General features: G+C 37.2%; 1 protein-coding gene across 4 annotated transcripts; it reads right to left on the bottom strand.

The window, feature by feature from the left end:
• Positions 1–1408: 1408 nt before the first annotated feature.
• LOC127965415 (WAS/WASL-interacting protein family member 1) lies at positions 1409–14628 on the bottom strand. Of its 4 annotated transcripts, none has more exons than XM_052566227.1 (9): positions 14410–14628; positions 7160–7244; positions 6077–6206; positions 4836–4883; positions 4722–4805; positions 3182–3832; positions 2432–2620; positions 1849–1953; positions 1409–1661 (listed from the first exon to the last, which is right to left on the bottom strand). In XM_052566227.1, exons 2-9 carry the CDS (start codon positions 7211–7213, stop codon positions 1615–1617), a joined length of 1308 nt encoding a protein of 435 aa, XP_052422187.1. In that variant the 5' UTR covers positions 7214–7244; positions 14410–14628; the 3' UTR covers positions 1409–1614. The 4 variants fall into 4 exon arrangements, with proteins under 4 accessions (XP_052422187.1, XP_052422186.1, XP_052422185.1 ...); XM_052566226.1 differs by having other exon boundaries at positions 3182–3835; positions 14410–14626; XM_052566225.1 differs by having other exon boundaries at positions 4722–4883.
• Between the last annotated feature and the right edge of the window lie 441 nt (positions 14629–15069).

The raw sequence follows: 15069 nt of genomic DNA, 5'->3' as shown, positions 1-15069 counted from the left end.
GAATACAAAATACGACCAGGTTCTCGTGATGACCGATAGAGGGAAGCATTTCTCTAAATTAAGGATTCACTGCTATTTATTTATTTATTTATTTATTTATTTATTTATTTATTTATGTTTTAGGATTATTGGTTGAACTGTTTGAAAGCCATTGACTTTAAATCAATCCTTTGGTACATTCAGAATAAAATGGGTTATGGTGCCATATTCCTAATCATATTTTCAAAAACATTGGTGGCCTTGAATTTGTGTTAAGATGTCTTCTTGATCTATTTGAAAATACCTTTAAAGGTTTTGAATTTTTATAAATAACGGCTTTCTTGGGAAATGATATTTGCCTATAAGCTTTCCCCTCACAACTCCACTTTTTTTAACAATAGGGCTGTAGTTATCAACAGGTATCATTTAAAAACAATACAGTAAAGCCAAGGCATTACTTTATTCATGATTTATAAGATGCAAATGTGTATTTCTTATCTCATAATGATTTTAGTAATAAATACGGAGTTAGAATTACAATTAAAGGCTATTATAAAGTATCCAATACCCACTGGTTTGTTAATAATAATCCAAAACTATGTGATGTAGATCTCTTCGATAGTAAATGTATTATCATGGTGCATTAGGTGTTGAAGCCTCAGTAAGGCATGAAGTTTTGTCTTTTATCTCACATATACAGTTGTGAAAGCCAAAAGTTAAGGAGACACATTACATATTTATGTTTAAGATTTACCCTGTTAGCGATTTTATACAGGCAAGATTTCACTTTGAGGTGTAGCTGTGTGACTTTTGTTCTTCTTTTCCTGAAACGGTTCATTGCCTTTTTTTTTTTTTTTTTTACTGTGAGGTTATTTCTAAATTCTGGTTTGATATCCGCAGCTGGTTATCAGTGTTTTACAAGATATCCTGTTTTTGATGTGTGGATTCAGTTCTCATTTTTCAGATGTTTTCAGTTTTGTTTTCTTGCTGGGTAAATATCATATTCACACATGCAAATGGTAAACAATTACACCCTTCTTTTATATTTGTGATGTTTGTGAAAATGTAGAGCTTCAGGTATTTGAAAAAAAAACTCTTTGTTGCTCTATATCGAAATGTTTATTGAATTTATAAATGTCTGTTGAAGTTCTTGTGGCTCAGTGGTACAGCACTGTGTTAGCAGCAGCAAAAGGTCATGGTCATGGGTTTGATTTCCAGGGAACACACATGATGTATGGCTTGAATGAAAGTGAATGTATGTGGCTTTGAATAAAAGTCTCTGCTAAATGCATGAATGTACATTTATATACCTACCTGTGTCTGTGACATTAATACATTGAAATATAATTTACGGGATGGGATATTTTTGTAATTAGTGAAATGTGCAGAATAACACGATGCTATAATGATTAAAACAAACTTTCTCAGATGATGACAGAATGCACTTTAATCGCCGTATCTGGAAATACATATGTACCATGATATAAAATGACCCCCAAAGGAATTAACATGCATGAGAAAGTGATTTAAAAAATGTAACTGAAAAGCTAGAAACATTCATATTTTCACAAATGAGTTCCCGAGTCTCATTCAGCAGATGAAAATCCAGCTCACACGAAATAATGTCTAAGCATTTTATCTGGGAAGTGGAGGCAAGGGTGGCGCTCCTCTGTCTCTCGTTCCTAAAAAACAAATACAAATAGATATCAAATGATCAAATGGATTATTACAACATTAAAACACTTAAATATTGCATAAAAATACAATGTCTTATGTAAAAGCAGAAGGAAAAGACAGCACAACACACGCTGAAGAATAACTTTTAAACAATTCTTATTACAATTCTGCTCAACATGCAGCGGTGCTCACCTTTGCCTCCAGATTTGCTGGGGTACGTCTTGGGGAAGGACACGAATGGCTCCGGTGGAGGAAATTCAGACGGAGGATGGAAGGAAAACCTCATCCCCCACTCATCTAAAGGAAAAGAATACAAGAGAATATGTGCAGCCAAGTAGTGAATCAATAACAATTACATAAGCACTCAGTTTTTCAATAGCAGTTTCATTAAGTCAATATTTCTATCGACATCATGCTGTGTCTTATATTCTGTCATCATTTACTCAACCTCTCATCATAGCAACTCTTACTTTCTTTCTTTCTTCTGCGCAGTACAGAAGAAGATGTTCTGTTGGTCAAACTGTTTCAGTTTGTCTGTCTGTCCATACAATTAATTTCAATGGGAACCAGAACTGTTTGATTACCAACCAACATTTTTCAAAGAATCACCTTTTTTTATTAAAATTTCACAGAAGAAAGTCATACAAGTTTGGAAAACACTTGAGGGTGGGTAAACGTTGGGTGAATTATTCCTCTGAGCTAAAATTTGTTAAACTGCCAAATAGTACGTTTTAATTTTTTCTTTAATACTTTCTCTTATCCCCGAATAGCATACCTGTGGCAGGTGCTGGAGGACTCTGGTAGCCATTGATGGTGTCGGGCGGTGGAGGAGGGAAGCTGGGCACCCTGGGAGGGTCTGGGGGTAGAGGGGGTCTGCCGGATCCACCGGGACGATTAGGAGGAGGTAAGGGGGGAGACACTCCTCTGCCTCCTCCTCCTCCAGCGGGTGGAGGTGGTAGAGGACCTGAAGGAGAGCAGCAGCCACAAAATGATGAGTCCACAATATAGAACGATTCCTCTCAGTAAAGACAACACATGCATAACTTTTAAGATTTCTGTTTAAAATAAATGCTGTTCTTTTGAAATTTCCATTCTGAATCACGAAAAAAAAGTTTAATGGTTTCCGAAAAAAATATGAAGCAACCTTGATGAGCATGAGAAACTTATGAATATATATCTTAACCACCTCAAACTTTTGAATTGCAATGCATGTTTTATAAATACGCTATTAGCACCAAATATTCAAAGTTTAACATCATATTAGTTAGTCACACTAGTTGAATTTCAAATAATGTTGCAAATGTAAACTTTATTATCACGCTGCTCTTTATATAGATTGGATATAAAGTATGCATAGTATACTATATAGCAAGTATCAACTGCTTGATTGTTTATATATATATATATATATATATAGTAAATAATTCACAGAATTTTCTGTAAAGCTGCTCTATAAAAAAAATAAAATACTTAATAATGTTACAGTAAAAAATACATAGCAAAACAGGAGTGACCCTGCTCATACCTGAGCGTGTGGATGGGCCTCGTCCCGGTGGAGGCGGCCTCTCGTTGGGTGGAGGTGGCAGAGGGCTGGAGCGTCCAGGGGGTGGTGGAGGAGGAAGACTGTTTCTAGGAGAGCCTCTTGTGTTGGGCTCGTCCCGTGGGGATGGTGGGATGGGTGGGACCCCTCCTCTTCCTGGAGGTAAGGATGGAGGCGTATTACCCATAGGCCTCTGAGAACTCAGGGGTTTACTCTCAGTTGATGGCGGCGGTGGCGGTAGTGGCCCATCTCTAGAAAATGATGCTCTGCTTCCTCCGGTGGGTGGTGGAGGGGGAGGGAAGTCATCCGAGGGCCTGCTTGGGATCGTGGCTGGTGGCGGCCGGGCGCTTGTGGGCATTGGCGGTGGAGGGAAGGAAGGCTGGGGATCCCTCGGTGGAGGAAGGCTTGGACGTCTGCCCGGCTGGCTGGGGGCTGGAACAGAAGGGGAGGAACTTGATGGTCGCCCTCCTGGTAGAGGCGGTGGGCCGCTGGGAGAGCTGGGCGAGCGAACCGAGGGGGGTAGGGGTCCGGCCCTCCCAGGAGAGGGTCGTCCAGCGGTTGGGAGTGGGGGTCTGTTTCCGGCTGGGCTGCTGGGTGCTGGGAATCTCCCCGCTGTAGGAGGCATCGGTGGTCTTGCTGCTTTAGTATGATCATAAAACAAAGAACATGAAGAAAAGTTCTAATTATAGCACATTTCAGTTTTTGTCACAATCCAAACAATGAATAAATTATGATTAGGGTTATTATATGTGTATAGTATCCTAGTAGTATAGTATAATATATTACAGTGTAGTATATAGTATAGTGTCCTTTTTTTTGTTTAAATAAAAAATAGGATTAGAATTGTCCTTACAAGTATATAATAATAGTGTAGTAACATTTTGATATAAAATTTGAATAGTATAGTATAGTATAGTGTAGTATAGTATAGTAAACATTTTGATTTAAATTTTTGTCACAATGCAAAAAAGGTTGAAAATTTTAAATTATAATTATTATTACATTATATAAGTGTAGTAGAGTATAGTATAGTGTAGTATAGTATAATATATGATAGAATAGCATAGCATAGCATAGTACAGTATAATATAAAATAGCATAGAATAGTACTGTATAGAATAGTACAGCATTGCATAGAATAGAACAACATAACATAGCAAAGTATACTATAGCATAGCATAGCATAGTATAGCATAGTATAATATCATATGATTCAATTACAAATACAATTCTAATTATTATTAAATGAATAAGTGTAGAATAGTATAAGTATTTTGTAAGTATGCAAGTTTGTATTATTGTTTGATTTACATTTCTTTTCCAAAATGTCAAAATAATATGATTAAATTATGAATTTAATTATTATTATTAGTAGTGGTAGTAGTAGTTGTTGTTGTAATATTTATTGTATGTAATATTTATAAAAAATATATTTATGTATTTAATAAGTCTTATTTTCACCACTTTTGTGTAAGGTTTGTACAATATTAAATAATCCTAAATATGATTAATTTTAGATGATTACCGGTATTGCCTCCTGATGATCTCAGTCTTGGCATTCCTCCCTGAAACAGCCCACCTAGTCCACCTGGAGCTCCTCCTCCTCCTCCTCCACCTCCTCCTCCTCCTCCTCCTCCACCTCCTCCTCCTCCTCCTCCTCCTCCTCCGCCTCCGCCTCCTTTGGGCTCTGCATTAAATAAATACATTATCATTAGATATTATAATCACGAGAATGAATCCTTCACATGTGACCCGTGCTGGCAAAATGAGTTGAAATGCGCACAGGCTAATGTTAAGCTACACGCTAAAAAGTAAATTTTTAAATAAAATTTGAGGATTTTACAAAAATTAGTTCATTAAGCCCTCGTCAAGCAATCGTATTGCTCCAAATAGTAATTAAACATCTAAAATTATCTTTATTTGTACATGTTTCTGAGGAGCATATGTTTTCGGCATATGTTCTTATTCACAATAACAAAGATAAAATAAATAAGCTATATTATTATTATTATTATTATTATTATTATTATTATTATTATTATTAGACTAATATAGTTATTATTTTAGCTGGAGGAAAAGATGTTGTCACGATCATTAGATGGAGTGCCCATGAACTTCAGTAGAGGGCACTCCACTCAGGACAATTTCACCCATCAACCACCAGATGTCACTTGGACACTAGCACCTCTCATACTGTTGCACCACACCCGAACTACATTCCCCATGAGTCACTGCATCACAATCACCTTGCCACACCTGCACCTCATTCATCAGCCAATTACCTTGCCACACCTGCACCTCATTTACACACACATAAAAGCAAAACCATCACTCTCACTCACTGCAAAGTCTTGTTTAGCCTGTCTAGCATTTCCGAGCGTTTTCCCTTGTGTTTGTTTTTCTCGTGTCTGATCTTGGATTGTGTTACCGACTCTGATTCTCTGCTGCCTGCCCCGACATCCGTTTGTTACCATTAATGATTCTGGATATCCCTAACACACCTGACACCGTTCCTGATTTCTGCCTGTATGACCATTCTCTTAATATAATTCTGCACATGGATCCGAACGCCTCTGACTCCTTGTTACAGATGTAATGTTGCTAAATGGTTTTGCTTTGGAACCTTCAGAAAACCTTTACTGGATTTTTCTCCAAATGGACTTTGCAGACTCTATCGACTTCAGATGAGTGATGCTCAGTCAAATAAAAAACAACTCATTTTTGAAAAGTTGGTCATTGTGACTCATTTTGCCAACACAGGTCACAAATGTCTTTGGCTCTACACTCTTTAAAAAATAAAGGATACATGCAGACACACACACACACATACACACATTAAATATGTTACCAAATATATTGCAGAAAACAAGGTGAACTCACTGTCCAGCACTGGGGCACTCCGATCATTGGTCACAGCTTTCTTTAGCCGTGCTCCTTTGCTGATATCTGATAGTAAAGCATTTCTCCCTTGCTTTTCAGTTTTGTTCAGGGCTGGCTTCTCTATGTTTGCCTAGTGACAGTCATTGTACATTAGACAGGCTCCATCAACAACACACACTGCCATCAACTCAAAATAGCTGTTTTGTGCCTTGAATACCAAACCCTTTAGAAATATGGCGTACGCTATGTATATGGTGTAAATGCATTTTTGACCACATGATTTAAATACAGTGTGTGCATAAATATCATGCATGCTGATATTCTGGTCACATTCTTGTTTGAAATAACAATGGGACTACTCTGCTATCTTATGTTATGCTATACTATACTATACTATACTATACTATACTATACTATACTATACTATACTATACTATAGTTGTCCCAACTGCATTTTGCATTTTGCCGTGCAGTGGTCATGATTTATTTTTGCAGTTTCTGTATTGCATTAGATTTTAATATTTCTCATTGGCTTTTAATAATATTTAACTTAAACATTTCTCTCTCTCTCACTCTCTTTTTTTTATGATTTAGGCATTTATAATAATTATGCATAACTAAGCATAAGGCATTTTTCACCTCCAGCCCTGGTTAACAATTATATATTACTTATAAATTATTAAATACAAAATTAATAGAAGTTATTAAGATTGATATGGCTTGGAATTGTTCAAATGTTCTTTGAAAAAAATACATATATAGTATGACCAGAATTTCAACTTGCATAATAATTATGCATAAACTGTAAAAGTAAAAAAGTAAACTTTTTAGGTGCCAAAATACAGTATCTTTAACAGTAGCCTTGTCCTTTCATTTTCAGGCACAACTGGGATTGTTTCCTGAAAACAAATGTAGATTCATCATCTGTTTCAAGTAAGATACTGTTGTAGTTCATACAAATGAACTGGTAACATAATCACTACCAAAATACATCTATTAGGTTCGGTATAAATATTTTGATAGATTTAAGTACTAAGTTTAGCCAATAATCAATATATGTAGATGTGAACAATGCTGTTATACCTGTGAAAAGGTTGGAGGAGGGCCAGGAGGGGGCGGTGGTGGCGGGCCAGACATGTTTCCTCTTCTTTCTTTCTAACCTAAAAGACTGAGAGCACACAGATAAAGAATACATTAGTAACAACCAGTCAACAAGGATGGAGTGGAGGACGAGTCACATTAGCACATCTTCTGAAGACACATACCTCATCTTGCTTGTTCCTGTTTCTAAAGAAACAGACATGATATCACATGATACGAACATATTTACATACATTCTTCAAACGTACCCTTCTGTAGTTTAATACAACCATATGAAAGTAACAAAACAGCAGGTGTTCACTATCGTAGGGTGCCACAAGTAAAGTTAAAGAAATAAAGACGATTTAAAAAAGTTTATTATTTGCTACAATGACAATTATTGCGCAGCATGCTCAGAATGTATTTTTAGGAAAGATAAAATAAAACTTGAGGTTGATGTTAGACCACCAGCGGCAGAAAGACTTTGATAATAAGGACTATTCATAAGTGAACATGTGAGAGCTGTGACCTGATTACTCATGTGTAAATGATGTTTATATGTTCATAGTTTCTGCCTATAGTATTCATAAACTTTTACACAATCCATCTGTATAGTATGTTCATAGTACACCTATCTGTATATCATGCTGATAGTATTTAAAATATGTCCATAATACCTTGTAGACCTTGTATATTCTGTACTTACTGCTTATTGCACTTCTGGTTAGACCTTACATGTGCAATGACAATAAAGTTGAATCTAATCTAATCTAATGTGCATCACTGTGGATATTTTGCATAGGCAGTAAAATCATTGCATGCAGTGCTCCTCGTGTCTCTTAAATTTAAAGTGGATTTAAACAGATACTGCCACAGTTCCACTTATTTCCTTTTAACAGCAGAACTGCTACTGAAACACATAAGAACCACACAACAAACCAAAACCACCGCTGGTATTTAACACTCACTACCAACACCCTATCATCCACCCAGAACAGCCTGTCAATCCACACTCAGTGTACTTTAAATAGGTCATGAACTTACAAACCCAAATTCCCTGATCTTTTGATATAAAAGAGATCATTGTGCTACAAAAACAAAAAACATCCGATGAGTTTCAGAACTTAAACCTTCTTCATTAGATTAAAAACATCTTAAATTGAAGTCAGTCTGCCAAAACAACAGCTTGTAAAATGCACCAAAATCTGACCTATTTCACACTTAAATACAGTTGCTAAATAGTTTAAAGTTCTTATCTGCTTCTCAAGTGATCGCACTGAAGCCAATGACTTCCTGAAACTAGCAGAAATAAACACGGCTTTGCTGTACAGAGAGCAGTTCACCATTAAACTCGTTTCATATCTCTTTCTCCAGCTAGAAGGATGGACCAAACATAGACATACTGCTTCATCTCTGTAGATTATACAGTGACCTTCAGATGGTCAAGGAAACCCTCTGTGAAGTCAAACTGACCTGCAATACTTGTTATTATAACTGGTGCACATATATAGAAAAGCACGTTTTGAGAACAAAATGATCACTTTGCAGTAACTTCAGGGACTGTAGATACTCTTTATAGTTTTACATTTAGTCATTTTGCAGATGCTTTTATGCAAAGAGACTTACAACTGGGGAATACATAAAGCGTTTCTTCCTAAATAGGCAAACAGTCACAGGAAGTGCTTGTAAAGCCAAGTTTCAGGCATTGTTTCAAACAAGTACAAGCTAGAAAGAGAAGGAATTTGCTTTCAGCAGTCGCTTGAACATTGACATGGAATCAGCATTTCAGAAAGGGTGGGAAGATCGTTCCACCAGCCAGGAACAGTGAATGAAAATGTTCTGGAAAGTGATTCTAAGCCTCTCTGTGATGGTACCACGAGGCGTAGCTCACTAGCGGATCTCAGACTTCTGCAGGGGATGTAGACTCGTACTAGCTAGTGGAAGTAGGCAGGTGCTGAGCCTGTGCCTGTTCTATATGCAAGTATTAAAGGGGGGGGGTGAAATGCTATTCCATGCATACTGAGTTTTTTACACTGTTAAAGAGTTGGATTCCCATGCTAAACATGGACAAAGTTTCAAAAATTAAGTTGTACGTTTGAAGGAGTATTTCTGTTCCAAAAATACTCCTTCCGGGTTGTCACAAGTTTCGGAAAGTTTTTTCCGAGTATGGCTCTGTGTGACGTTAGATGGAGCGGAATTTCCTTATATGGGTCCTAGGGCACTTCTGCCGGAAGAGTGCGCGCTCCCGTATAGCAGAGCACTGAGAGCAGAGCATAGACAGTAAAAGAACAGAGGCATTCAGTGATCAGAGCGAGAGCATCGCGAAATGTCACAAAAGAAGTGTATTTTTGTTTGCCAGGGCAAGACAACCCTGCACAGATTACCAAAAAAAGTGGATAGAGTTTATTTTTACAGAGCATCAACGGAGTTGTGCAAGTGTTTGTGTTTGTTCCCTGGATTTCGAAGATGCTTGTTTTACAAACATGGCCCAGTTTGACGACGGATTTGCGTATCGTTTATTTCTTAAGGATGATGCAATCCCAACGAAAAAGGACCATGATCGTGTGTTGGAACCGCAGGCGGTGAGTAAAACTGCTTCAAATATCTCTGCCTTCTTGTTAGTGCGTCCGCTCGGAGTGAGTCGTTGCTGCTGCTGCTGCTCTCGTTCAGTTTCAGCCTCTGGATCTGATTCTGGATCATAAATATACACTGAATCTAACTGTTAGCCATGGTTTGTTTTGTTTGGTTTTTTCCTCACGGTGTCACAGCTTCCAAACGCTCTCAACGCAAAAGCCTACTGGCGCTCGTGATTCTTTAACGTCACGACTCCAGCCGGTCGTGTTTTTCCGGGAAAAATCGGTACAGACTATCTTTCTCTTATGAATATAATAAAACTAAAGACTTTTTGGAGTTATGAAGGATGCAGTACTACTCTATAGGTACTCAAGATTAACAGGAGATTGAGTGAAAACGAGCATTTCACCCCCCCTTTAATGTCTTGAACTAGGAGATAAAGAGAGGTGTAACATGGGCTCTTTTGGGCACACTAAAGACCACTCGTGCTGCTGAATTCTTAATCATTTGTTGAGGTTGATGGAAGTCCAGCGAGAGAGAGTTGCAGTAGACCAGCCTAAAAAATGAAAAGGGCCTGGACAAGACGTTGTGCAGCATGCTTCGTTAGAAAGGGCATAGGTCTCATTTATAAATGTTGCTACACCCAAATTATGTATTATGTACATTATGTACGCAACATACGGACATTCTAGACCATGCATATTATGCACTCTTTTTCCTGGAGTGAGAAAAGTAATGTTTTCATTTTGAATTACACATTTACATTAAATATTCCACTCTCAATAATGGAGATACTGAAATCGCATAAAGTCATTATGCAGAAGTAAAAAAAAAATACAAATTTAGGCATGTTTAGTGGATGCGTTTGATCACTTTTCCTGTGTCATGCTGTTTTAATGACAGTGTGGAGTGCTATAGGTGCACAATAATTCATCTTTAAACTAAACTGTAGATGTTTTGAGAAAATATTTTAGTGAGAACAATTATCAATGATGTGCACTTCGAGATTGTGGCGGACACTGCTGGATTTAGTAGAACGATCTATGTCGTCTGGTTTTAATAGGTCAGTGAAACAACCACAGCTGCACAGAGGTGTTGGTGCCATTATGAAAAATACCACTGTATTTGAACAATACAACTTGAAGAAAATGTTAATTTGCATGTGTTCTTTTTAAAACAGGCTATTTTGTCAGTGAGGTGCTGAGTCAGACAATATTTACACTGCAATAAATATAGAATAAAAATAGCTAAAAGACGTTCACCTTATCAGGATAACTGCATAAATGAAAATTGATTAAAATTGTATGAAACAATTGAAATACATTTTGGCCAGTGGAAAATAAATAAGATCAACTCTATTCTAAAATATTTATCTGAGAACTATTTTAAAAAGTTTAGTTTTTCTGGATTTTGATATATTTATGCTAAAACATAACAAGAATACTGGATGATTTTTAGGAATAAATATTGTATGGTACAAATGCCATTTATACTCGGTATCTCATATTTCCTTGATGGTGTCAGGTGGATGGGAATATGCATGGAAATTATATGCAGATGAAGTTATGCATAGTAAAACTAGGCGTTGTAAGCTCCATATATGGTGATTTCGGGGAGGAGATGAGGTGGAGAGGCAAGTTCGCACAATCTTCCCCTGACTGAGATTTATAAAGTGATTTTTGCACAGGTTCTAGCGTATGCGTTGTTTAAAAATCTGAAATAAATCTACGGAGAGTTTTATAAATGAGACCCCTGATCTTTCGAAAGTTATGCAATGCAAACCGCAATCAGCTTTTCAACAAAGATTACACCAAGATTTCTGACCAAAGTTGTTGGGGTAATTGTGGAAGAACCTAGCAGGATGGTGATATTATGCTGTACAGTTGAAGTGGCAGGGAAGACAAAAAGCTCAGTCTTTGCCAGGTTGAGCTGCAGGTAATGTTCTTTCATCCATACTGAGATGTCCACCAGGCAGCCTGAGATCTGTTCTGCTATCGTTGGATCATCTGGTTGAAATGAGAGCTAGAGCTGTGTGTCATCAGCATAGCAATAGTAAGATAAGCCATGTGCCTGTATGATGGGTCCCACTGATGTAGTGTATATGGAGAAGAGGAGCGGTCCTAGAACTGAGCCCTGAGGAACCCCAGTGACCAGTTGATGTGCTTTGGATACCTCCCCTCCCCAGGCAACCCTGAAAGATCTACCGGTGAGACTGGATTCAAACCAGCGAAGTGGTAGTAGATATTTATAAGTGAAGTGTTTAATGTAGTTTTTTTTTTAGCAGTGGGGTTACCCGAGCCTGTGAGGAGAGATGTGATGATGATGATGATGTGTGAGTGCTGGTAAGAGTGTAGGAGAGATTGCTAGGAGAAGGTGTGAGGTGATAGATGGTGTGAGTTTTTATACTTTTGCCTGAGAGAGGAGACAGAAATGCTACAGAGGAAAGATGGTGAAAGAGAGCGTAGGTTTAGTCTAAAAGTAACCTGTAGATGGGTTGGAGGCACACATGTATAAAGATGTATTGTAAATGTAATGAAGAAATGGTCAGAGATATGTAGGGGTTTGACCAAAATGTTATCTGCAATTCAACACTATGTGTAAATTATGTCAAGGTGGTTGTCTGATTTGTAGTGGTAAGGTGTTTGAGATCAAATGAAGCTAGAAGTGCAGTGAATGGAAACTGTAGCATAAGGCTTGTCCAGGTGAACGTTGAAGTCACCAAAGAGTAAAAGTGGGAATGAGGACAGCAGTTTTCAGTAGTGCTCCCCTCTCGACTTACCGTTAGTCGACAAGAAAAGGCTTGGTCAACCAAAATGTTTTTTTTTCACTTAGTCGGAGAATAACAAAAATCACAGATGAAGTCACGCAGTCTGTGAAGGACAGATCATTAACGGCTGGTCTTTGTGGTAATACAGTATATCAGACAGGACATCCAAACGCTCGCCTATCATTCATTGACCTCCCAAATATGGTTAATCATCTGAAATATTTAAGTATTACTAGCAACTTCACATGGCTGCTCAATCTAATGTCGTCTAGAGAAATAATCTTCTAGAGAAAGAAAGGTGCGCTATTCAGTGTCTGTACGGAGTGTGGAGCTGAACAGTAGCTCACTACAGGACAGATGGAGGCACCAGTGCGCTCACTTGCTCTTAATATACTCCATTTATGGTCATTCAGATAAAAGTAATACATCTTGCAAATATGTAAAGAGTCTATGTTCATTTGTGTGCACTCACAATAACAACAAAACATTGTGCTTTTGTAAAATATTGAAAGCAAACAGGATGCATTTTTGGCCGTGATGGTCTGTAAACTTGAGCGCAAAACTCAGATTACCCTGTAAACCTTCACAAGCCTTAAAGACGAATAGATGAAATTCATGAAAGATGAAAACACAGAAAGCACTATAGTGTAGGGCTATCAATGCATCAATACAAAATGTTAATGCAGCATCTTTGCTGTTTTTCAATGACACATTCATAACCATTAGCTTCTGCAGTGCGCCGTGGCAAGCTTTGTGCGTGTGCTTGAGCACTTATAGGCTATGAAGGCAATTTAAGGCTCATTACAAGGATTTAATTAATTGATTAGTCAACTAATGCTTCAAATGAACAACTACAAGTCAACCAGAAAAAACCTTAGTCGCGAACAGCCCTCGTTTTCAGTGACCAGGTTAACAGGAAGTATAAGAGAATGAGAGAACAACTTCAGTAAATCATTCTGGCTCTCAGTGAAGACAATTCTAAAACTTTTAAAGATTTTAGGTAAGATTTGATAATATTACAATTTTTAAAAAGATTGTTTTAAAAATGTGAACATGAATGCTCATAAACTAATATACTGCACTAATTTAAGTAGATTGATAATATTAAATGTTTTATAACTTAGTCAAATGTTGTGTAAAAAAACATTTCTGCAATAAATTAATTCATGTTTTAGTAATTGAAAACAATTACCCTGATTAATATGTTTTTTTGAAACCATGATACCAAGGACGGCATTGAAATGGATTTATATATAAGTCTTTACTGTCACGTTGAACCTTACTCTGTGCATCCTTGCTTTATATATATATATATATATATATATATATATATATATATATATATATATATATATATATATATATATATATATATATATATATATACATATATATGTGTGTGTGTGTGTGTGTGTGTGTGTGCATGCATGCGTGTGTGTGTGTGTGTTTGTGTGACTAACATCCAAAAGATTTTGTGTTAAGACACGTGTGCAACGATATACATTTTAGATGAATTTAAAGAGACATTATTTTACTTTCATTTTACATATTTGATTTCAAATTCATGTGTATCCTGTTCTAAATGTTTTTCAAGCTCAAAAAAGAACAGTTATTACACATATTACTTCCAAAGATGCTCAGAATTTATATTGAAAGTGCATTTTATATGATCTGAAATGCAATCTAACAGCAAGTTAACAGTTATTTTAGTTTTGTTCTCAAGCTGTGTGAAAACCGAGAGAGTGAGCTACATTTCCTCTGTTGAGTTCCTCTGTGGTTGAACACTGTTAGAAAAGCAGCAGCTTGTAAAGAAACACCAACTTTCATCCAGTAAAGGGATGGCCTGGACACTGCATCACTCTCTCCCTCACAAGCTCTACTCCTTCATTTCTACACTTAAAGAAAGACTCACCTATGTCAGATCATTTGGTGCCACCAGATCCAAGGTTTTGGAGAAAGTTGCGCTGCACTTCCTCTCTGTGACTCCACAGACCAATCAGAGTCTACAGTCGTGCTCCGAAGAGCTGTTCATGCAACAGAACGAGCTGATGATCGCAGCATGCAAACGATTGTGACCACATGCATTTCCTCACAGAGTGTCTTTGAAAGAGTGAGATTAGCCAAGCCAGGGCTCTTCTGAGCTCCAACTATGAGAACATTAACAGAAACAGGAACTAAATGACTAATTTGGAGAAAATAGAGCTGAAGCTGGTCTCGCCTGCTGCTCACGCTGAGCTTGTTATTCAAATCGCTCCTCTGTGAACTTTTTATTGCACATATATTCTGAATCGGTGGATTTAATACTGCTGGAGTCATCACTGGTCCACGAAACATGAATTAATCTAGTAAACAAAGCAAGCATGTTTCTGTGAAAGGAAATCAGAGAAAGGTTTATGACTGAAAAAGAGAAATACAATACAAATACAAATATTTGGACACTTAAAATACCTGAATATCATTGGGTTACTAAGTATCAAAGCATTTCTCAGAACTAACTTCACTTTTCTTAGTCATTTTTGCTCAGTGACTTTTAATCAGCAGGTGTCAAGTTTGATTGCCTAGCATGCTATAA

The sequence above is a fragment of the Carassius gibelio genome, chromosome B9, assembly GCF_023724105.1.
Source record: "Carassius gibelio isolate Cgi1373 ecotype wild population from Czech Republic chromosome B9, carGib1.2-hapl.c, whole genome shotgun sequence".
Classification (NCBI taxonomy): Eukaryota; Metazoa; Chordata; class Actinopteri; order Cypriniformes; family Cyprinidae; genus Carassius; species Carassius gibelio.
Note: the sequence above shows the minus strand (reverse complement) of the source record. Positions and strands in the feature narration are given on the sequence as shown.

Coding starts and splice junctions, on each gene's coding strand:
- LOC127965415 (XM_052566224.1), bottom strand. CDS start 7,213: ATGTCTGGCCCGCCACCACCGCCCCCTCCTGGCCCTCCTCCAACCTTT. Junction 4,884..6,076: donor GAGTGCCCCAGTGCTGGACA/GTGAGTTCACCT, acceptor TATTTAATGCAG/AGCCCAAAGGAGGCGGAGGC. Junction 1,662..1,848: donor CAGCAAATCTGGAGGCAAAG/GTGAGCACCGCT, acceptor TTTGTTTTTTAG/GAACGAGAGACAGAGGAGCG.